Source organism: Mustelus asterias, chromosome 11 (genome assembly GCF_964213995.1).
Source record: "Mustelus asterias chromosome 11, sMusAst1.hap1.1, whole genome shotgun sequence".
Classification (NCBI taxonomy): domain Eukaryota; kingdom Metazoa; phylum Chordata; class Chondrichthyes; order Carcharhiniformes; family Triakidae; genus Mustelus; species Mustelus asterias.
Window position 1 is genome coordinate 18476540 of NC_135811.1, and position 23895 is coordinate 18500434.

General features: G+C 42.8%; 1 protein-coding gene across 7 annotated transcripts in view; it reads right to left on the reverse strand.

Moving 5' to 3' along the window:
• The window catches only part of gpam (glycerol-3-phosphate acyltransferase, mitochondrial), a 76119-nt gene that overhangs the window by 25320 nt on the left and 26904 nt on the right, over window positions 1–23895 (reverse strand). For 3 of the 7 annotated variants that reach the window (XM_078223219.1, XM_078223224.1, XM_078223220.1), the window contains exons 2-8: window positions 20505–20627; window positions 19316–19438; window positions 13372–13445; window positions 10046–10159; window positions 5526–5675; window positions 3383–3482; window positions 2–138 (exon numbers count right to left, since the gene is read on the reverse strand). In XM_078223219.1, the coding sequence (XP_078079345.1) occupies window positions 2–138; window positions 3383–3482; window positions 5526–5675; window positions 10046–10159; window positions 13372–13445; window positions 19316–19438; window positions 20505–20606 (800 nt within the window). In that variant the 5' untranslated portion in view covers window positions 20607–20627. Of the gene's footprint in view, window position 1; window positions 139–3382; window positions 3483–5525; window positions 5676–10045; window positions 10160–13371; window positions 13446–19315; window positions 19439–20504; window positions 20628–22272; window positions 22388–23411; window positions 23499–23895 lie in introns of those variants that run through there. The other 4 variants (XM_078223221.1, XM_078223223.1, XM_078223226.1 and 1 more) reach the window with 4 other exon arrangements.

Consider the following 23895-nt stretch of genomic DNA (forward strand, 5'->3'; position numbering starts at 1 on the left):
CCTGAAAATGGGGATATTCAGATTATTCCCAGCAGCAATGTGCGGTGCTTTGATATTGTGACAGAACAGAATGAAAGTGAGCAGCAGGTAGTCAATGTGCGATTTGTGAACTGGCAAAAAAATCAATGGGACATTCTGCTGTAGAGAAAGAAGAAAACATGGAATGTTTATCCATATCAGTGGAATATGAACCACTACCTGAGGAATATCATAGAATCCCTACAGTGCAGGAGCCCATTTGGCCCATCGAGTCTGCACCAACTCTCTCCGACAGAGTACCTTACCCAGGTCCTTTCCCCCACCTTATCCCCGTAACCCCACACATTTACCATGGCTAATCCATATAACGCACACATCTTGGGACACTAAGGGACAACTTAGCATGGCCAATCCACCTAAACCGCACATTTTTGGACCGTGGGAGAAAATCGGAGCACTGGGAGGAAACCCACACAGACACGGGGAGAATGTGCAAACTCCACATAGGCAGTCACCCAAGGCTGGAATCGAACTCAGATCCCTGGCGCTGTGAGGCAGCAGTGCTAACCACTGTGCCATCATGCCGCCCTCAAGGTCCTGTGAGACCCTTTCAACAACCAGCCAGAAACTTGGTCAAATGAAAGCTAACCAAAACTATTTCATGCAATATATTCACCATTTATTTGCTTTAAGCACTCTAACATATTATAACTGTAGAAAGAAGTGGTACAACTCATTTTCCTATAACTATCTTGAGCATAAGCTAGCAGTTAGTATCAGAACTGCAAATTGTAAATGGCCATATCATCACACAAGCTGCATGAAGATCTGCAACACATGTACCAACAACTAACTCGGTGTCAGATACATTACACAAAATATATATGTGAATGATTTCAAGGTTTTGGAATCTCACCTCAGACTGCAGATGCATATTACAACCATACACTCATTTCTAAATGTCAATTATTCTCCATTTTTTAAAAAATACTTACGGTGCATGGATTGGCCATGCTAAATTGCCCTTTGGTGTCTAAAGCTGTGTAGGCCAAGTGGATTAGCCATGGTAAATGCTTGGGATTATGGGGATAGGGCGGGAAGGGTGGGCCTGGGAATGATGCTCCTTTGGAGAGTCAGTGCAGACTCGATGGGCCGAATGACCTCCTTCTGCACTGTAGGGATGCTATGAATTCTAAAGTTTATACACTAATAAGCTTTCATTTAGAGGTACGCATTTCAGACATACACCTCCAGTCCCAACAACTATAGTTTCAGTTTGTTCCTATATATAGTAGAAATAAATCCCCAGTTAATGACCATCACCTGAATATAATCAGATACTCAATCCCCATACAATTAACACATGATCTACAGCCGGCAGTACAACAGGAGAACAAAAAATAAATGAAATAAGCACGATTTAAAAGCGAGAGATTAAGAATAATTTTAACTTCTGAAATTCAGACAATGGTTAAAAGATATTTAAGCACTGCTCCTAATTTAGAATGTTATTAAATACCTCAATTAGATTAGAATTTTAAACCGCCCCCAGTGTACAGTGTTCTACAATTAACAGGCACCAATCATTGATATCAACTACCTATAATTAAACTGGCAACTCCCAAATTACATTTACACAAATGAAGGCCTCATTTATTTAATAGGTGAACCAGGTTTGGAATTAAGTCTCTGGCTGCCATCAAAGAGTGTTCTGTGCTTGGAGGACTATGATTTTGCCTTCGGTTTGAACAGGTGCAATGCCCAAATGAAAACTATTACAAGTTAAATATAAGATGTTAGATTTTGTTCTGTGTAATTCAATTCTGGACACTTCCTTTTTCTTCCCGCCAGCTCAATGTATTAGGTTAGACAATTCAGGCAATCTTACTGAGCTGCCAAGAATTCACTTCAGTAGAACTACTTCAGAAAAGTTCAAACTGCTCAGTCTTATTGTACTTCTTGGCTGCCCTCTCCCTCTTCTGCCCCAGACTGTCAGCTCACATCCCCAAACTCCAACATTCCCCCTCCACCCCCCCCCCCCCCCCCCCCGCCCCATCACCACTACCAGAGAAAATATAGCTCTACTCATTTTAATTGCTGACATTCCCTCATTCACTCTTGGTTGGTGTAGATCTGCCCTTGGCAGCAATTTCACTGACAAACTTCTGAAAAACATTTCAAGTTAAAAGAAGGAAATGATGGAGCTAATGCCTTGATGCCAGGCCCAGATGCAACTTTAAATAGGACACAGCGGGGCTGGGAAATCAAACAGCTTTATGTTTATCAAGGGTGCCTGCATTGGTGGTAGAATTGGGGGGGGGGGGGGGGGGGGGAGGGATGGATGAACAAAATCTGAAACCTCATTATTGAGCGACTTTCCAACTTGCCATCCTCAGTGAAGTTTTTCTATTTCCAATCGAGCCATTAGAGGGCAGTATTGTACAGTGGGGAAAGGATTTATGTTGTACAAGTGCATCTTCTTTCATTAAATTCAACATGGCATCATCGGCAGCTGAGAAGACTTAAGCGTCACCCAACATACCACCTTTTAACCGATCAGAAAGTTTGACATTGGAAAGGGCGCTAGAGAATCTAACTGAGAGAAAAGGGCAGATTTTAAATTAAAAGGTCACAAAAGAAACTGAAGGAATAAGCTCCTCCTTGACGCTAAGAAAGCCTCTTATTTCGCCAAGTTATTTAAGAACACTCCTTCACAGCACTGGCCTCTCTCAGATTAGCACCAGATAAAAGGTATTTGGGTCACCTGTCTGCTCAGTCAGCTCACTTTCAATGTAACTTTGCCACACTTGCAAACCGCTTCCAATTACAACCATAATCATTACCCAAGGGCAATCATTTGTGTAGCAGAGTTAAAATGTTGGTGTCAAAAATGAACCTTGGTTGCTAGTTAATAACTAGTGAGTGATATCTTATTGTGGCAGCGTTACAGACGGGGTAAGTTCCACTGGAAAATTACCAGATGAGAAAAGGCTGCACTAATTTGAAGTACGCTGAAAGATAGGCATTTGCATGGGTTCTGAATCCAAAGAAAACACTCCCAGTGACTGGTATCAGGCCTGTGAAGTTCTTATCTCTGGGGATGTTAACCCTCAACAAGCAACAAGTAGCTGTGGAGTGTTGCAGAACTGTCAGCAGCTCATACCAACTGGATACCTGAACAACAACACGCTAAATGTCTCTCAATTCCCCAGAGGACAAGTGAGCAAAGGCAAACAATTAATCTAGAGGCACCATGCGAGATCCAGGTGTTTCCCAACACAAACACGTTCGTCACCCTCATCACTCTCGCTCTCCTCTTAGCAACTAACAGGGAAAGCAGATATAATGCCCTACTCAAGTACACTGCACTTCATTAAGTTTCTGCTTATTTGTATTTGCTTACCTCTGCTGCAGCTTTCTTAACCATGTCAAGCTGCCCCTTGTGAATCTGAATGCTCCAAAAGAAGCCATTGAACAGTTTTAGCAGCACCCAGCCCGTCAATCTGAAAAAAAAACACAACACGGGTTTATTTAAGCCAACTTCTGCTGGACGTAAGCTATCCTTTGCATTTCCCCTCTCATTCCACACAGAAGCTGAAGCCAAAAATCTTGTGGCTATCAATGACAGCTCAGTGCGGCGACAGACAGAAAATGGGAAATGTGAAAGGATATGGGCGTGGAGAACACTTTGTGAAAATGAAACGCAGCCAGAATAAAAAGGGGGCAACCCACCAAGGCTGAGTATTTTTAAGAATTAATTCTCAAGATAAAAGCTTCGCCAGCAAGGCAAGCATTTATTTATTTTTCATTCGTTCATGGGATGTGGGCCAGCATTCATCAGCCATCCCTAACTGCCCTTGAGGAGGTGGTGCTGTGCCACCTTCTTGAACCTCTGTAGCCCATGTGTTGCAGTAACACCCACAGTGTTGTTAGGAAGGGCATTCCAGGATTTTGACCCAGTGAAGACTGGTGATGTATTTCAAAATTAGGATGGTGCGTGGCTTGGAGGGGAACTTGAAGGTGGTGGTGATCCCATGTCCTTGTCCTTCTAGGTGGTAGAGGTTGCACAGTTTGGAAGGTGTTGTCAAAGGAGTCTTGGTGAGTTGCTGCAGTGCATCTTGTAGATAGTACACGCTGCTGCCACTCTGCCTCAATGGTGGTGGCGTCACCCATCCTTAACAGCCCTCGAGGTGGTAAACCTCCTTCTTGAACTGCTATAGTCCTTGTGGGGCTAAGTAGGAAGTTCCAGGGTTTTGTCCCAGTTTTTCCTTCCATTCAGTCTAGTTCCACCCCTTCCCCCCTTCCACAACTATAATGCAGTGACTCGTGCTGGATTTCACAGTGCGAGATATTCCTCAGTACTTGGGCCAAGTGGGCATTCTTTCCAACTGGACCCAAGCAGGAGGTTCCCAGGGTCTATTCAACAGTGGAGTGGATTATAATTGTGGATTCTCCCATATTCTTCAATCATTCTTTTCAGGAGGAGTCACTGATTAGCCATGTGAAGTGGGAACACTCCATAGCCCAGCAGAACCAAGACCCTTTCCTACCCTTCTGACTGACTTAGCAACTAACTTAGCAAACATCAGAAATGGGGCCTCCTAATGATCCAGTTCCAATGTATTTATGCAATGAGGCAGCAAAAGAGATGTGAGCAAATTTCTGATGAATTATACGAGGCTCTCAGCTAGTTACTGATTATCAATCTATTTGCTTTCTCTGTGGGAACAAATGAGAAGAGTATGCAATCTGGTGCGATTAGGATCAGCAGCTCCACTCTGTTTTCTGTGTGCGCTGGCAATATTGTGATTTTGTGCAATTAATGTAATTCTTATCACAATGGCCTTCCATGTATCAACTGATATGGGGGGGGGGGGGGGGAGGGGAGGGGGGCGTGGGGAAGAAGAAACACAAGAGGAGGAAAAGACTGAAAAGCAACAAAATACAATGAAACAATGGCAGGAATTTACGATCAGCAAGCCGGTTTGATGAGCTCATGACCTTGAATTCCATTCTTGAAGAAGGTTTGCCAAGTGCTGTAGTGGAGTACAAGATCGGAATAAACAATTGAATCGCACCGCTAATAAGCACTGTGCTGCATCCATTTTACCTTCAATTTCGGAAACAAAGAGGTGACATTCAAACCTGCTTGTCGCCAGAAATTCTTTCCCACATACTCTTCCCAAATGAAGGCTAACTTCCATTAAGTCTACCAAAGTTCAGAGCTTCAAAATGCCAAGTTCGTTGGAGAGCTTAGCTCACTTGTCAGAGTTCTTGCTTGTGTCTGAAGTGCACGAGTTGAAGGCCTCACTCATGCAAGATACAGGCTGGCACTTCAGTGCAGTCCTGAGACAATATTGCATTGTCAAAAGGTGCAGTCTTCTAAATCAGATGTCCTCCTAAGCAGGCATTTTAAATGAAATAGGAGTGGACATTGGAAATATAATGCAGACAGTTTTGGACAATTGTTTTAAACTTCTATGTTAATTACTCCTGACAAAACTTGAGAGAATGAACTCTGCTTTTGCTACAATCTCATTAATTACCTGATCACAACAGGTGAGATATTGGCCACCATTTGTTGAAGGATTCCTCTAGCTTTTCGCTTGACTTTACCCACAGCTTTAGGGTCTGGCTGAGCAAGAGTCTCCACTGGCATCCTTTCGGTCACTGTCTCCATAATGGCCATTTGCACTCTAGTCAACAGTTCACAGAAATAAATACATTTTAAATTAAAAAACATATTTCAAAATAACCAAGCTCTACCCTGTCTTTAATATGGCATTGAAAATACTCAACTGAGTACTACAAAATAAATTTTAATGCTTACAATTGACTGGGAAATGTAAGCATCTAAAGTTACATTTCAATTTCTTGTGTGTTTAATAAGCATTATAAATGCTCTCTGGGGCATAATATCATCAATGTTGTCTATGTGTGGAGATGGTAGCATAGAGGTAATGTTACAAGACTAGTAAGTTCAAATCCCACCACGGCAGCCAGCAGCTTTTTAATTGAATTAATAAATCTGGAATTAAATGCTACTCTCATTAGTGATGATCACGAAACGACTGGATTGTCGTACAAATGTGTCTGGTTTACGAAAGTCCTTCGGAGAAGGAAATCTGCTGTCCTTTCATGGCATGATTATTTGGTAGCACAAGCCACTAGCTTTCGGAGCGCTGCCCCTTCATCAGGTGAGTGGGAGTTCTGTTCACAAACAGGGCATATAAAGACACAAACTCAATTTACAAAATAATGGTTGGAATGCGAGTCTGCTTTCTTGCATCTTTGTAGAAACTTGATGTCTGTGTCGATATGCGCGATCTTCTTGGAGATCCTCTCCACTTGGAGCCGGCAGTTTGCGGTGTCGATGGTAGCCATGATGTGGAGATGCCGGCGTTGGAGTCCAATGCCGGCATCTCCACATCATGGCTTTCATGGCATAGCAAGCCACTCAAAGTGTATCAAATTGTGACAGAAAATTTGAATAATAAAGCCAAATAGTATCGAACTAGGTATCGGAAATTACAAGGACACGCCCTGCCCAGTTGACCTGTGCGGACTTGTGCCAAAATTGCATGAGCTGTCCAAGTGCTGGAAAATGGGATTATAATAGTTAGGTGGTTTGTCTTTGACCGGCACAGACGCGATGGGTCGAAGGGCCTTTTTCTGTGCTGTAGACTTCTATGACTCTAAACTAGTTGAGCAACAGTCTGATATAATCATACTCACTGAATCTTACCTTACAGCTAGTCATACTCACCAAATCATACCTTACAGTAAATGTCTTAGACTCCCCCCTTCAACAACAGGACAACCCCTAGAGATGGCGGTTTGCACAGTGGTATAGTCAGGAGGCAGTGGCCTCTGGAAGCCCTCAACATTGACTCTGGACCCCATGAAATCTCACAGAATTAGGTCAAATATGACAAAGAAAACGTCCTGCTGATTATTGCTTAGCGCCATCCCTCAGCTGACGAATTAGTACTTCCCCATGTTGAACACCACCCAGTAAAAGCACTGTGCCAGCAAGGTCACAGAATGTACTGAGTAGGGGATTTCATTGCCTATCACCAAGAGTGACTCATGAGCACAACTGCTGAGCAAACTGGCTGAGTCCTTAAGAACATATCTGGGTGCAGCAAGTTGAGTGAGCCAGCACAAGGGAAAAACCTACTTGGCCTTGCCCAATCTACCTGTCACAGATACATCATCCATGACAGTACGGGTAGGAGTGACCATAGCACAGTCCATGTGGCGAAAATGTCCCATCGTCCACACTGAGAATACCCTCCACGGCACTTCTAATATGTGAAATGGGAATGGCTCAGACAGATCCAGCAACTCCAAAGTGAGCATACATGAGGCACTGTGGATTATCAGCAGAATTTGTAACCTCAAAGCCAGGCTTATCCTTAACTCTACCAATACTATCGAGCTGGGAACCAACCTGCAAAAGTGCAAGGGAGCCTGCTGGAACAGCATGAGGCATACCTAAAAATGTAGTACAAACCTGAAGCTACAACACAAGACTACACGCATGCTTAGACATCAGAAGCAGCATGCTGCTGACAGGGCTGAGCGATCCCACCACCAAGAGATCAGATCAAAGCAACAACACTGAGTTCTTCCATCATCTCCATTACCGCATGCACTTCTTTGATCTCCTTCTGCAAAGCAGACCCTTTTATTTGTCTGCAGCATTCCCCCTCTGGCTAGACCCTTCCCTCGGGCCTCTGGCTGTCTAACATTGGGCATAACTATGGTCGTCTCAATTTCTCTGCTCCCCTCACTCACGCTTAAACTTGTCTTTCTCTGAACTTGCTGCACTCCATTCTCTCAGGTCCGACCCAATACTGTCGTCAAATCTGCTGACAAGGATGGGACTGTTGTCTGGCGTACTAACTTTTATCCAGCAAAGGCTGAGCAGCAACTCCTCCACACTTTCTCCTATCTCCCGCAGGCCATGACCCCACCACTGAACATCATTCCTCCCCACCCCCCAGCCAGAGAACATTTTTGCGAAAATGCAAAGATACAAAACACGTATGCTTTGTCTGTACAGTGCGAGAAACACTATTTTTCACTCTTTACTAATACATGCGACAACAATAAATCAAATCAAAAATCATTCTGCTGCTGTATCTCTTTCGAGGCCTCCAGTTCGGCAAGATCAGGGACCTCGGGGTTCCAGATTCTATTTGCTTATCTCTTCTCACCCGGAGTGGCAGCAGAGCTGCAACAATAGGCCACAGTGCTACTGGGTAACAGAACTTTGGAATCAGCCAGGGCTTCCGTCTGTGATAGCTATCCAGGGCCCTCTGCTTGAAAATGTGCACAGATTGTCTGAGGACTGAGCTGTTGTGGCCTCGTTATTGAAAAACCCACACCGTCAAGGCTCACCTGAAAAGAAGGGGAACTTGAGTGACGTAAGAGGGCTGCAGACATCCATATGGCTGGGACCTGGGATCTTAATGATGCGGGAATCGTCACATGGATCTCAAACTAGATGACTAGTGCGCTGACTAAAGCAAGCACGAGTCATATTTTGATATATAAAATTGGAGTCCCATATCCATTGCAAACTGCAGCCTTCCTAACAGTTGGTCCCAAGTGTGGAGTAGCAGAACCAGGATTTCCTGGAAAGGACAACTAATGGCTGCTCCAGAAATAGGCCACATTTTTTCTTTTCCCTTTATTCTGGCCTGCAGGCAGAATCTGTACCCCACTCCCTGGGTTCACCTTCCTACAAGGACTGGACTGGTGGTCAGCTAAGCACAGGTGCTAGCTAATTTCACACCCTCCCAGACCAACTACCTGCCTTAAAGCACTTGTACTTCTTACTGTGTTCACCCCAGTCCAACGCCGGCACCTCCACATCATTAAAGCACTTGATCAGGGTTCACAATTTGTCAGCTGCTGGTTAATAAGGTTCACGCTTCTCACTGGTGCGATCTGGCATTGAGTGAGACCACAGCATCTGTCTCCCAACTATATATGTGTATATATCCATATATGAAGGATATACGTATTATATTACGCACAGACATTCTCTATCTAGTTATCTCTACATGAACTAAGATTAAGTGTATTCTTTTGTGAGGCAGTCCTGGAGTACTAGAACAAAGGAAATCATACCTATACACCATTTCAATTTATTAGGAGCTTCTTGTGGCCTTGAGCAAGGTTCTTGAACACTTTGTGCAAGAAATTATTTTGATTGCATTGGGTCTTAGGTTTTCCCATTCAATTTTCTATCCCCTACTTGCCCAATTTACGTTGCCACTCGCAATACAGACAGACCAAAAACCAGGATTCCTCAATATAAAACATTTGTCAGAACTGTAACAAATCGTTCAACTGGAACTTGCTGCCAATTTCTGTGGTAGATTTCTCCACTTACCCAGTTAAAAAATCTTTTCCGGATTATGAGTCTTCACATTCCAGAAATTCACCCATATTACATACCAGTTTAAGAGTAAAATCATTGCATCAGCATAGAATCACCAGCCAACTGACATTCCAATGACTATCCCACTCCATTGCATCATGAAAACATCTGTGTGTTATCATCTGAAGACACTGGCAATCATCAAGGGTCTATTACCTTGCTTAAGCTGCTTAAAAGCCAACCACAATTAATTTCATTTCAAGCAGTCTCCCATTTTATAATATGAAACAGCAAGAACCGAAAACCTGGACATTTTGTTCAAGATGACAGTGTGATCACAATGATGTCCCTCTATCGCTCTGTTCCATCATGACCCTAATGGGAAATGCCTGGGGTAAAGCTGTGAACTGTCCTGCAAATTGAGGTGCTCATCCTTGGGAAAACATGGTACTGACCTTGCTGGAAATGCAATTTTCTAGGTTAGGGGTCAGAAAGAAGGAATTTCACAATGAGTTTTCTTTTAAATCATAACTGCTCCTATTATTTATACGGGGGTAATACTGACAGATCTTCATGATGCTTTTGATCTCCAATAAAACCATTTAAGTAAATGCGCCACATTGTCCCATGCCTTTTAAACTTTTTCTAATGCCAACGCAAAGCCGTCCATACCTGTTGTTGTTTAAAACATTCTCAATCACATTCCTTGGGAACATGTCACGATGCACATCTCTTTCCTGAACAAACAAGACATAGCAGAGGCGACGTGCCAACCAACCTCGGTACCTAAATCATCAAAAGAAGATATGGTAAATATGGGCACTATCATCACCGTAAGTATACCAGAGCTCACAGCGTTCTCACTACTCAATTTCAACATGGAGCCCTTCTTGCGAGCCTCATAGGATTCAACTTTAAAACTGATTTTAACCAAAGGAAAAATTATCTTTGAATTCAATTACCAGATTTGGGCATCGCTGGCATTTATTATCCATCCCTAGTTAGAATCATGAGGTCATTCAGCCCATCGAGTCTGCACCAACTCTCTGAAAGAGCATTCCACCCAGTTTCTCCCCGTCTTCCTATTCCCATAATCCCAAGCATTTACCATGGCAAATCCCCCTAACCTGCACATCTTTAGACTTGTTGCCCTCGAGAAAGTGGTGATGAGCTGCCTACTTGAACAACTGCTGTCCCTGATGTGTAGGTATACCTACAGTGCTGTTAAGGAAGGAGTTACAGGAGTTTGACCCAGCAACGGGAAGCACCAGCAATATATTTCCAAGTCAAGATGGTCGTGGGATTAGAAGGTGCTGCCTAAGAAGCCTTGGTGAATTCCTGCAGTCATCTTGTAGATGGTACACATGGCTGCCGTTGTGCATCGGAGGTGGAGGGATTGAATGTTTGTGGAAGGGAAATAATCAAACGGACTGTTTTTTCCTAGATGGTGTCGAGCTTCTTTAGTGGTGGAGCAGCACTCACCGAGGCAAGTGAAGGGTATCCTATCACACTCCTGACTCTTAGTATGCATGGTAGGTAATGGACAGGCATTAGGGAGTCAGAAAGGGAGTTACTCGCCACAGGATTACCAGCCTCTGACCTGCTCTTTGTACCACAGTATTTATATGGCTAGTCCAGTTCAGTTTGTAATCGTTGATAATCTACCGGATGTTGGTAGTGGGGAATTCAGCAATGGTAACGCCATTGAATGTCATGGGGCGCTGGTTAGATCCTCTCTTGTTGGAAATGGTCATTGTCTGGCACTTGTGAAGCGCGAATGTTACTTGTCACCCCAAGCTTGGATATTGTCCAAGTCTTGCTGCATTTGGACACGGAAACTACATCAGTATCTGAAGAGTCACAAATGGTGTTTAACATCATGCAATGATCAGTGAACATCCCCACTTCTGACCTTAAGATGGAAGGAAGGTCATTCACAAAGCAGCTGAAGATGGTTGGGTCTAGAAGACTACCCTGAGGAACTCCTGCAGTGATGTCCTGGAGCTGAGACAATTGATTGCCAACCACCATAACCATCTTCCTTTGTACTGGGTATGACTCCATAACTTGCGGAGAGTTTCCCCTGATTGCCATTGACCCCACTTTTGCTATGGCTCCTCGATGCCACACTCAGTCAAATGCTGCCCTGATATCAAGGGCCGTCACACTCATCTTACCTCTGGAATTCAGCTCTTTTGTCCATGTTTGAACAAAGGCTGTAATGAGGTCAGGAGCTGAGTGACCCTAGTGGAATCAAACTGAGCGTCAGTGTGCAGGTTATTGCTAAATAAGTGCCACTTGATAGCGCTGCTGATGACCCCTTTCACCACTTTACTGATGATCGAGAGTAGGCTGATGCAGCGGTAATTGGCCAGGTTGGATTTGTCCTGTTTATTGTGTACAGGACATGTCTGGGCAATTTTCAATAATGAAAATGCTGCTGGACTACAATTTAAAAAAAATATTTTCCATCTTACGCATTGTTAAACCCTGAAGAGTAATTGACAACAAATATATGACAGCTGACTGCTGCAATTCAGGTTATTTTTTTCCCCCCATTATTGGTTGTTTGTTCTCTTTAGCTCCCACAGCGCCACGCACCATTTCCCAATGAAGAATGTGAGTGCACAGACAACCTGTTTCCAGACCTCTGATGAAGTTATTCCCAACGGACTGTGAGGAAATACATGAGAATAATCAGGCTGGCTCGCCATTCCATCTGATGCAGCTGACCTAGAAAAAACTGCCTAGCCTCACAACTGATGCCCCCCTGAGACTGTTCAAGAGCTTGTCATTTTGACAATCATAGGTGCAATCCCACCATACTGCTCATCTGTACCGGTACAAATTTAGTGCAATTTATCCCTGCCAGACTGATGTCCATCATTAATTAAAGAGGCGTCTTGACAAATACATGAATTGGATGGAAATGGAGGGATATGGTCCCCGGAAGGGTAGGGGGTTTTACTTCAGACGGGCAGCATGGTCGGTTCAGGCTTGGAGGGCCGAACGGCCTCTTCCTGTGTTGTAATTTTCTTTGCTCTTTGTTCACATTTCTCTTAAAAACTCGGGCAACTGAATCACCCAGGTGAAAAGTTCTGCAGTAGCAGAGAGAACTTATTTACCTAATTTTTCCAACAAACGAGTTGGGACCTGCTGATCAGCTCGAGCAAGATTAATGCGATGCTTGTTCCTGAGTTCAATTTGGTTGCCTCTGCAACAGGCTTCAAATTTGTAGTTGAACATTTAACATTATTCTGAATTATTGAATGGACCCCTGTACATTTGTTTTCACCGTCAACAAAGTATGAAATCCCCTTCAAGTTAGCCATTCGACCTTTTAACTGTATGGGAGGTTGCGTGTTTTTATTCAACTCAATGCACTACAATTATACACAAGTCACATGTGGTATCTTAACATATTCTAAAATGACATGGGGACAAAACTTGACCATGTTCACACAACCTTCAAAGAAGCATAGGGCGCAATATTACGACCTCGTCCCGACTTTCAGCGAGGCAAGGTGCTAAGATCGGGCGGGAGGTCAAAAAACAGGTTCGTACCTGGTTTCCCCCCCCGCCCCGACCGTACCGGCACAGTTTTGCTGGCGAAATCGGCTCCCCATCCCCACCCACTGACCCTTGCCAGCAATAATCGTAACCTGGCACTTTTTTGCACTAAAGTGCCATAAGATTGCATTTTCAAATTCGCCCCAAAAAAAAACAAGTCTGCCATCTTCTCCCTCATTCGGCACTGAGAATTTTTTCGTAAAATTCTGCCCACAGTCTCAGAAACCATTGTGTAAAAATGGAATGAGGCACGTTAAAATTAGCCCAGGAAAATTTAACAAACGAGTGCGTCATGCAAAAGTGTCATATCAGTCCAAATTCCCCCCAGATTATGTAACATTGGATCAATACTTCATATAAATCTCTATAATAGAAAAAAGTAATCCAGTATCAACCTGGTTAACTTCCAGATCAGATTCAGATCATACCTGGTGTGAGTTTCATTGATATAGATCACGTTCCGTAAGCCCTGGGAAGGGATGCTGATATTGAAAAGTTTATCCTGGGTGGCAAAGAACAAAACACTTCAGTCACATTCCCATACTGTGGGCAAATGCGGGGCTAAATTGTTCAATCACAAAAAAGTTTGGAAGTCTCTTTCAAACTTTTTATTGGAACTGTTGCATTAAGATTCAGAATAGTGAGTTAAAAACACAATGATCAGACAGGTTAAAGCACACTAGCCTTGCATCTCTGAAGAGGGTTAGAATCCAGACTCAATACAAACATCTCCTCTCTGACGGCTTCTAAGCAAAATGAGCTTGGCTACTCTCAAACCTTCCATCATAACTTGATGAATTAGCAATATCAACCAGAGAGAGACAGTTAGTTAGAGTGTATAATCAAGAGGGCACACTGTCACTCACAACCAGGAAGATTTTATCTCTGGCCTGTGATGAATCAACGGATCTCAGTCAGGATGGTGCTCGGACACTGTAATGGTACTGGTTCCCATAGATATCCTGCAGATATTCACCAAAACCTACTTCAACTATGCATGTAGCCCAATCCATCACGCAAACCAGCCTCCCATCCATTGACTCTGTCTACGTTTCCCGCTGCCTCGGCAAAGCAGCCAGCATAATCAAGGACCCCACGCACCCCAGACATTCTCTCTTCCACCTTCTTCTGTCGGGAAAAAGATGCAAAAGTCTGAGGTCACGTACCAATCGACTCAAGAACAGCTTCTGCCCTGCTGCTGTCAGACTTTTGAATGGACCTACCTTGCATTAAGTTGATCTTTCTCTACACCCTAGCTATGACGGTAACACTACATTCTGCACTCTCTCATTTTCTTCTCTATGAACGGTATGCTTTGTCTGTATGGCATGCAAGAAACAACACTTTTCATGTATGCCAATACATGTGACAATAATAAATCAAATCAAAATCAAATGTCTAGACATCAAGCAAAGAGAGAACTGGGCTCAACTATGATACTGACTGACCAGCCGGCTAAGACTATCGTGGCTTAAATACGAACAATAGTTATTTGGGCAGAGTTTCCAAAGCAATTGGATCCATACCACAGCAAGGAGTAAGTGCCTTTAGGAGAGAAAAAGGGAAAAGAAAGTCACAAGGGAATGAATGGGTAGTTGAAGCAATGTTTCACTCTGCCTTTAACCGACACTGAACCTGAACTGTGGGGACTCCACGCTGCCACAGGGTGCAAAATGTGGAAACTGTTCCATCCATTGATTCAGACATTACTTACACAAAATCTACAGAATGCTATAACACACAGGATTAAGTATTAGTGATCATATTTGGGAATTTGGAGCAATGTAGGAATTCGGTGCAGAGGGGAAGAGGTTCACTTTAGCTTCCTAACTTTCTCATCTTCAGAAAGTGGTTTTGTCCTGCTACAGGAGGAGAGGCTAGTTATTAGGGGAGTACTTCAGTGACTGAGGAAGCAGCAGAAAAAGGAAAAATAGGACAACCATGACGTCACAGGAAACTGGATTTGTAAAGAGACATCAGCACAAGGGAGAGAGCTGATTGGTAGGTAGTGGGTAGGTTGTTTTCTCAACTTTAAAGCTACATTAAGGAAAGATAATGGGTTTAACTTTTCAAAAAATAAATTTAATTATTTTCTACTTTGCATACAGAGTTAAGAGTCTTTTAAGCTCAGAGATGACTGGGAGCTCAGTCTGTGTTTTGCATGCTTGCAGCATGTGAGAATTCTTAGACACACCTTGCGGTCTGGATGACTACATTTGCAGGAAGTGCCACCAGTTTGACCAGCTTGAGAGCTGGGTCTCAGAGCTTCAGCATCAGCTGGAGGAATAACGGTGCTTCCGCAAGGCTGAGGGGTTCATAGGTTTTTAGACGTGGTCACCCTGTAGCCTACGGAAGTGCAGTCAGAAGAAAGGGGACAGGCAGGTAGTCAGGAAAGCCCCAGAGTGCATCGCACTCAAGAACCGTTTTTTTCTGTGTAGGAAAATGGTGATTATGACAGTTCCTCTGGGCAGTGCAGCCAGAGCCAAGTTCATGGCACTGTGGGTGGCTCAGCTGCACAAGTGGGAAGGAGTAAGAGTAATAATGGTAAGAGACTCAATAGTGAGGGGTGTAAACAAGCTTTTCTGTGGCCACAGACGTGTCTCCAGGATGGTGTGTTACCTCCCTGGTGCCAGAGTCAAGGATGTCACTGTACATTCTGAAGGGGGAGGGTGAACAGTCAGAGGTAGTCGTTCATGTTGGAACCAATGACATAGGTAGAAAAAGGGATGAATGAGGTCCTGCAGCAAGAATTTAGGGAGTTAGGTTACAGATTAAAAAGCAGGGCATCTCTGCATTACTCCCTGTGCCACGTGCTGGTGTGTATAGGAATAGGAGGACAGAGTAGATGGACATGCGGCTGAAGAGATGGTGCTGGAGGGAGGGCTTTAGTTTTCTCGATCACTGGGTCCATTTCTGGGGAAAGTGGGAACCTGTACAAGTCTGATGGGTTACACCTGAACCTCCTTGAGGGGTGGTTTGCAAAGGGAGACATGTTAAGGCACAAGAGAATCTGGCACGGCTGGATGACATTTATTTTAACTCAAGGTGTCTTGCAGGTAAGGCAGATGTAGTTAGGGCATTAATTAACACATGGGAGTATGGTATTATTGTTGCCATAGAGATGTGGTTAAGGGAGGGGCAGGGCTGGCAGCTCAATATTCCAGGGGGCAATCACATTGCTGGGAGTGTACTATAGGTCCCAAACAGTCAGAGTGAGATAGAAAAGTCGATATGTAGGCATATCTTAAAGAAGTGTAAAAATAATAAGATAGTAATAGTAGGGGATTTCAACGTCCCAAATATGAATTGGGATAGGCCAAATGTGTAAGGCGTCGAGCATCCAGGAGAATTTTTGTAGGAAATCTGACAAAAGAGGGGATGGTACTGGATCTAATTTTAGGGAATGAAGCTGGGCAGGTGGTAGAAGCATCAGTGGGGGAGCTTTTCGGTGATCGTGACCATAACTCAGTAAGACTTAAGATAATTATGGAAAAGGACAAAGATGGACCAGAAATAATGGTTCTGAATTGGGGGAAGGCCAATTTTACTATAAGATAGGATCTGGCAAAAGCGGCTTGGGAGCAGGTACTTGTAACAAAAACCACATCAGAGCAGTAGGTGTTAGTCAGGAACTGACTAAAGGAAATAGAGTGAGTACAGGGCCAATGTGTTCACTTAACACTTAAAGGTAAACGGCGAAACCAAAAAGTCCACAGAACCCTGGATGTTGAGGGATATATAGGATTGGATAAGGGAAAAAAGGGAGGCTTATGGCAGATAAAGTGGGCTCAAAACAGGGAATGATTTAGAGGAGAATAGGAAGTACAGGTACTTAAAAAAGAAATTAGGAAAATGAAGAAAGGGCATGAAAAAACATTGGTATGCAAAATAAAGGAAAATCCCAAGGGGTTTTATAAGTATCTTAAAGGCCCATTAGGGATCAAAGTGGCAACCTGTGTGTGGAGCCAGAAGGCTCAGGTGAGGATTTAAATGAGTATTTTGCACCTGCGTTCATTATGGTTTTGAGTTTATTTATTATGTCACAAGTAGGCTCACATTAACACTGCAATGAAGTTACTGTGAAAATTCCCTAGTCACCACACTCCGGCGCCTCTTCGGCTACACTGAGGGAGAATTTAACACGGCCAATGCACCTAACCAGCACATCTTTCGAACGGTGGGAGGAAACCAGAGCACCTGAGGAAACCCACACAGACATGGGGAGAATGTGCAGACTCCACACAGTAACCCATATTGAACCTGGGTCTTTGGCGCTGTGAGGCAGCAGTGCTAACTACTGTGCCACCATGCGAAGGATGATGTAGGATAGGAAGCAGGGAGTGGGACTGTGATATAATTGAACAAATTAACATTGGAGGAGGTATTAGCAGGCTTAAAAGTGGATACATCTCCAAGTCCAGACGAGATGTATCCTAGACTGCGGGGGGGGGGGGGGGAACCTGTGTCCAGTGGTGCACCCCAGCGATCTATTCTGGGTCCCTTGCTGTTTATAGTGTACATTAATGATCTAGACATGAACGTAGGTGGTACAATCAGTAAGTTTGCAGATGATACAAAAACTGGTGGTGTGGTAAATAGTGAACAGAAAAGCCTGAGATTACAGGACAACATAGAGGGGCTGGGGAGATGGGGAGAATAGTGGCAAATGGAATTTAACCCTGAAAAGTGTCAGGTAGTGCATTTTAGGGGGACTAACAAGGCAAGGAAATACAAAATAAACGGTAGGATGCTAGGAAGTACAGAGGACCAGAGAGACCTTGGGGTGCATGTTCAAAGATCCCTGAAGGCAGCAGGACAGGTAGATTAGGTGGTTAAGAAGGCATATGGGATACTTGCCTTTATTAACTGAAGCATAGAAGGTAAGAGCAGGAAGGTTAAGATGGAGCTGTATAAAATGCTCGTTAGGCCACAGCTAGAGTAGTGTGTGCAGTTCTGCTCACCATACAATAGAAAGGATATGGGATTGCACCAGATAGGGTGCAGAAGAAAATCACCAGGATGTTGCCTAGGCTGGAGCATTTCAGTTATGAGGAGAGGCTGGGGTTGCTTTCCTTGGAGCAGAGAAGGCTGAGAGGGAAACTTTATGGAGGTGTCAGAAATGATGAGGGAGATAGATAGGAAGAAACTTTTTCCCTGAGCAGAGGGATCAGTAACCAGGGAGTTGAGATCTAAGGTTGCGGGCAGGAGATTTAGGGAAGATTTGAGGAAAAACCTTTTAACCCAGAGGGTGTTGGGAATCTGGAACTCACTGCCTGAAGAGTAGTTAGATGAGCACTTGAAACACCACAGCATACAAGGCTATGGGCCAAGTGTAGGAAAATGGGATAAGGATAGATGCTTGATGGCCGATGCAGACACGATGGGCCAAAGAGCCTCTTTTTGTGCTGTAAACTCCATGACTCTAATAAGCCATCAATTTCTCACTGGACACTGAAAGATGTCATTCTAAAAAAACCAAGAATAAGCTTTTATACTGAATACAATTACCTATAAATGTGTCCTGTGCACCTTAAATAAACAGCAAGTAGATAAAAAAAAACTGTTCACCTCATCTCATCCATTTGCTAAAGATTGGATGGAATTTCTTACAGTCACCTCTTATTCTTGATTGTACTCATATTCTCCCTCTCCCCACCTCCTCAAAACAGCTGCTTTATAACTTCTCATACCCAAAATAAGTCAAGGTTTCATATGGCTTCCTTCTGTGCTGTAACCATTCTTTGATTCGATTAAGATTTGCAATACAGCAGTAACTATACTGTGTGACAGTCTGCTCTATACGTTCTAACCGGTATTTCTCTATTTATTTTCCCTTCTCCTCTGATTCTTTAACCTTGGTTACGTTCTAACCTATGGCCATGGCCTTCTCCTAACTTTCCCAATTAAAAAAAAAAGCACATTTGATGTAAAATAATTCTTCCTGTACAACCATGTAATTTTTAGCATTCTCATTCTGCTTCCCTCTGTCCCATAGACTACTTTCAAAAGGAAGGAGAAATCTTGTTCCTTGGCTACTGGAAACCAGCCTCGAAGAAAGGTGCAAGGGGAACCTGATTGATTTCTGTTATGACTTTCACATTCTCCCTTGGGAATTTTGCCCCCCAAATAACAAAAGCAAGCCTATTAAGTCAATAAATGTAAAGGATTAGTCTGTCTCAGTGGTCAATTGAAATTTTTCTTGCTTAGATCGGATGACTCATTATTACATCATTTACATGCCTTCGTTCAACGATAGGGCTAAACACACATCATATGAACGATCCAAGTAATAAACAATTTGCATATGAAACAGATTAAAGGTTAAAAGGTACTTTTATCAACGGCTCATGCTTATCGAGTCAGTACAATTACCCTGCTCATTGGAGAACACACATGACAACACCTTCCAACAAATGGTCGCTTTCTGCACAGGAGTGACTCCTTTCCAGCAGCAGCTGCAGATCGAAACACAGCAGAACGAGGACTGTACTCCACCTGTAAAATATTACAACACAGTAGAAGAGGCATGAAGGGGAATCTGGATGAAGAATACAGCTGAAATTAAAAAGCCTTTAGGGCTCAAGAACTTCAAAATTTCTGAACACACTTTCTGAACTTTGCTTAAAAGAGAAAGCCAAGGGAAGTACAATTTTATTGCACGTGCATATTTAGAGAAAATTGATCCAAAGTTTACAACCACGGAAACAAATTTTGTCTGCATCTAATTATCTCTAAGCCACACTGCTGACGCTAATAATGATGTGGATGCTGGCGTTGGACTGGTGTGGGCACAGTGAGAACACCAGGTTAAAATCACAACACCAGGTTAAAATCACAACACCAGGTTAAAGTCCAACTGGTTTAGTTGGAATCACAAACTTTTGGAGTGCTGCTCCTTCACCAGGTGAGTGAGTGACGTTAATGATGCATCGCAGAGGTCTTGTGTAATGGGGCTATGTGACTTGAGAAGGTCAGCTGGACTTGCTTAGGCTGGGAAATCATACTAGCTAAGATATGCAATATATCCAGCTGGTAACAAAAATGTAGTCCCCATAAACAATCAATGGAATGATTTCTGGGCAAATGGGGCCCTTAACCACCAGGGTAACCCGAAGGGAAGACCACCTGAAAACTAGCAATCCTGATAAATATCAAGGAGTATTAATTAAATGTTATTTTTAAGTAAATTATAGAGGAGCGTTTGAAACAAAAAGTATTGTCCTTCCTGTAAAATGGGTTTTCTTCCGATTGATAAAGGTCGCTTCTTTGACCACGGGGTGAGACTTGAGAGGATGTAAGGGAGCTTTACAGAACAGTTCATTGTCAAATTTATGATCATAAAATGAAAAGATATTCTGGATTTTAATTATTTTGGGGAAGAGGAAGAAATAAAACATTACAATGGAATTTGTAACAGTTATCTTTCTGGGGGTCCCTTTCTGGGCCCGATGGTGAAGTTTTTGTGCTGAATTCTAACATATTTTGCATCTTAGACACATTTGTGCAGAAACATATCAAAAAGGGTTTTTTTCCCCGTCCTTTTGAATCGACGCTTGCTTACCAGCTCATCGTTGGAATTCTTCATTCTGTTGCCAGTCTGTGCTCTTGTGTTTGGCAAACAGGCATTGTCTATGACAGAGGTAATCAGCACCGACTCAGCCATAATCCCTTACCCAGTCGAGTACTGTAAATGAAGTGAAATACACGTTTCAAAATAATGCTTATCTTCAATATGAAAGGTATGAAAAGTAGCATGGGAAATATTTAACTTGCGCATATTCTTACACAGTGATTCCTTAGTTACTGATAAAGCCTGTCGGTCTTGGCTCTGTGGTTGCACTCTCACCTCAGAGGGGGAAGATTCTGCTCCAGAGACACATAAGTGAGGCTGGCACTTTAGGGCAGTACTGAAGGGAGTGCTGCACTGTTGGAGGATGAGAGGTTAAACTGAGGCCCTGTCTGTTCTCTTAACTGGAGGTATACGATCCCATGGCATTTTTCAAAGAGTGATGCAGTTCTCCATGGCGCCCTGGTCAATATTTATCCCTCAGCCAACAACGTTAACACAAATTATGTGGCTCATGACTGCATGTGGGACCTTGCTGTGCACCAATGGATTGTCAGGTCTCCTATGTTACAATAATAACTGCATTTTCGAATCATTTACTTAGCTGCAATGCGATCTGAGACATCCTGAGCAAGTATCGTTCTATTAATAAAAGTTCCTTTTCTTTCATGAGGAAAAGGACAAAATGTAGATTCCTTCTAGCACCTCAAGGACTGCATTAGTTATGTATTCTATCTGCTAGCTTAGTTCGTGAAAGAGCTATAACAGCAAGCATCAGATAAGAAGTTACAATAGATCAAACAATGGGAGTTTATTGTAAACAGTGAGCAGAGATTTGGCACAATTGTATGAATTAAAATACAATGACCACATGGAAAGTATGAAGGACAGACTCTTTGACCTTTCCTGTTGGAACTGTACATTATTCAATCAAAGTATCATTGTGAACTTCGGGGTGGTGTAGGATTGCAACCTTACATGCACTAAGTAAAGTGGAGTCGCTGTTACAGCGTGCTGTATAATCATTAGGCATGGTTCACTTAATCAGAGATCTCTGTTCAAGTTGAAAATTCACTTTCCATTATTAAGGATTTGACTCTTTAAAATCCGGTAAACTTTATCCAACAATACTGCCATGGCAATTTTCAAACACTAAGGTATCTCAGCTCTTGATCCCTTTGAGGAGAGAAACATAGCTTTTCACCAATAAAAACACTCTTGTTGCATTGAGGACATCTTCATAAGTATTCACAAAATGCACCTTCTTCTAGAGATTTACCCAAAAGATCTGAACTACCCATTGAGTCATGTTACAATCCACTGCAATTAAACTGTCTTGCTTATGAACCTGACTGCTATCAATTCAATATTCATGCGAACAAACAAACTTACTAAAAATTTTACTTGAAATGCTAGTTTTTTTTTAACAAGGGGCTTCACCAATGATTAATGCAAGTTGTAAATAAACAATACAAGCCAGGAAGTCCCCAGTTCAATTCCTGATCTGGGCTTATTGATCTAGGGTGGCAATATCTTGTAGTTTCTTTTTTAGCCAAGGTGAGATTCAAGATCATCCCGATCTGCACAGCTCAGCATCACACAGAGGAGCAAGTAAATCAGGTTGAATCTTCGATGCAGTACTAAGGGAGCGTTGTGCAGATCAGGGATTAAACTGAAGCCACTTCTACTTGACAAAATACATGACTGATTCCTTAGTTATTGATAAAACCTGTTAGCTCTGGCTCAGAGGCAGCACTCTCACCTCTGAGACAGAAGGTTTAAGCTCCACTCTCCAGAGACTGAATGACATTACGGAGTCTGGTAATTTAATACAAACAAAAAGTGTTGGTACGGACGATAGGAGAAGACACCCAAAGTGATGCTGTCTTCGGTCAAACAGCCTTATCAACGAGCCCTATTTATGAACAAATAATATAAATTAGGTATCCGAGGACTACTGGTACCAATCCATGCAGACATAACACAAGTCAAAACACTAATAGAATGAGAAAAGTACTAACATCCTCAGCTATCCCAAAGCATCTCTCAGCCAAATAATTACTTTTGAAATGCAATCACTGCTGTTACATAGGCAAATGCAGCAGCCAATTTGCTTGCAACAAAGTCCAACAAAAATCAAAAGGAGATGAATGCTTGTTGACCGATCTGGGGATGTTAGTTGATGGAAAATTGTTGACTAGGGCTTCAAACAATGCCATGGGGCGACTGATCTGTTATTATTGACTATTAAACTGTCAAGAGTTCAGCTTAATTTCTCATCTGAATGAGGGTCTCTCCAAATATGCAATGTTTAATACAGCTTCAGCTACTTTGTGCTTAGATGCTGGAATGGAGCCAACCTACAAGTTTGAGCACAAATGGCAAGAACGCATTGCAAAATACGTTGCTCGGGTTTCATATTGGTTGTACAGGAACCAGTGCTAACGTTCTGCTGAACTAATCAGCCAGTAGCAAAGGCAAGTACTGATTTTTACATTGATCCATTTACATTGCGAATTATGCTTTCTAATGCAGCTAACAAATCCAAGTGTTAAAGCAACCGTGCCAAAACTCCGGCACCGAAACAGGGAAATAAAACCACCTAGATTTTCACTCTCGGCTGCTATCCAATGGCATCAAACTGGTCGATACCCAGTGCTCAACCGCTGGAGCAGGTTCCTGCAGGCAACTGTCAAATTTTTTTTTACCCCTTTAAGAAGTTAATATCTTCAAGAGAGCAGACACTTCAAGTTAAAACTGCTTCTGCCAACCCAATTTTGAAATACTACAAATTAAAACATACATGGAAAAAGCCTTATAACAATGCTTAAACAATCCTGCAAAATGCGTTTTGCAACACTCGCTACAGTGCAAGTTACTTTCTCCGAACCTTGGGCTCACCGCGAAACACTTCTTACAATAGTTGCTGCATGAATCACACCATCGGAGCTGGAATTATGCCCAGCAAGTAAAAGGGCTTGAATTCATCTATTTCAAAAGAACCACAAAGGCAAGGCAATGATTTGTGAGATAATTAATCCCAATTCTCCAAATAGGCTCCCCTCCACCCACCATCCTCCCCCCGAACAGAAAAGCAATGCTTAGAATATGTGGTCTGTACTTACGCTTCAAAAAGATAATAAGGTTCACCTCAATCCTTAATTGCAGTACAGTAACAATACCATTGAGAGTCTTGAGTGGAAGAAATTAGGCAATAAAAAAACTCCTTTATATTCATCATATATTGTGTCATCACAATGAAATCTTCTTACAATGCAATCTTACTTCCTAGCAGAAAGTGTGACCAACTAGCAAGATAATTTGACCAAATAAAACTTCAAGATCAGTCGGACATTAGCTTTAAAACTTGAAAATGCTCCTTTTC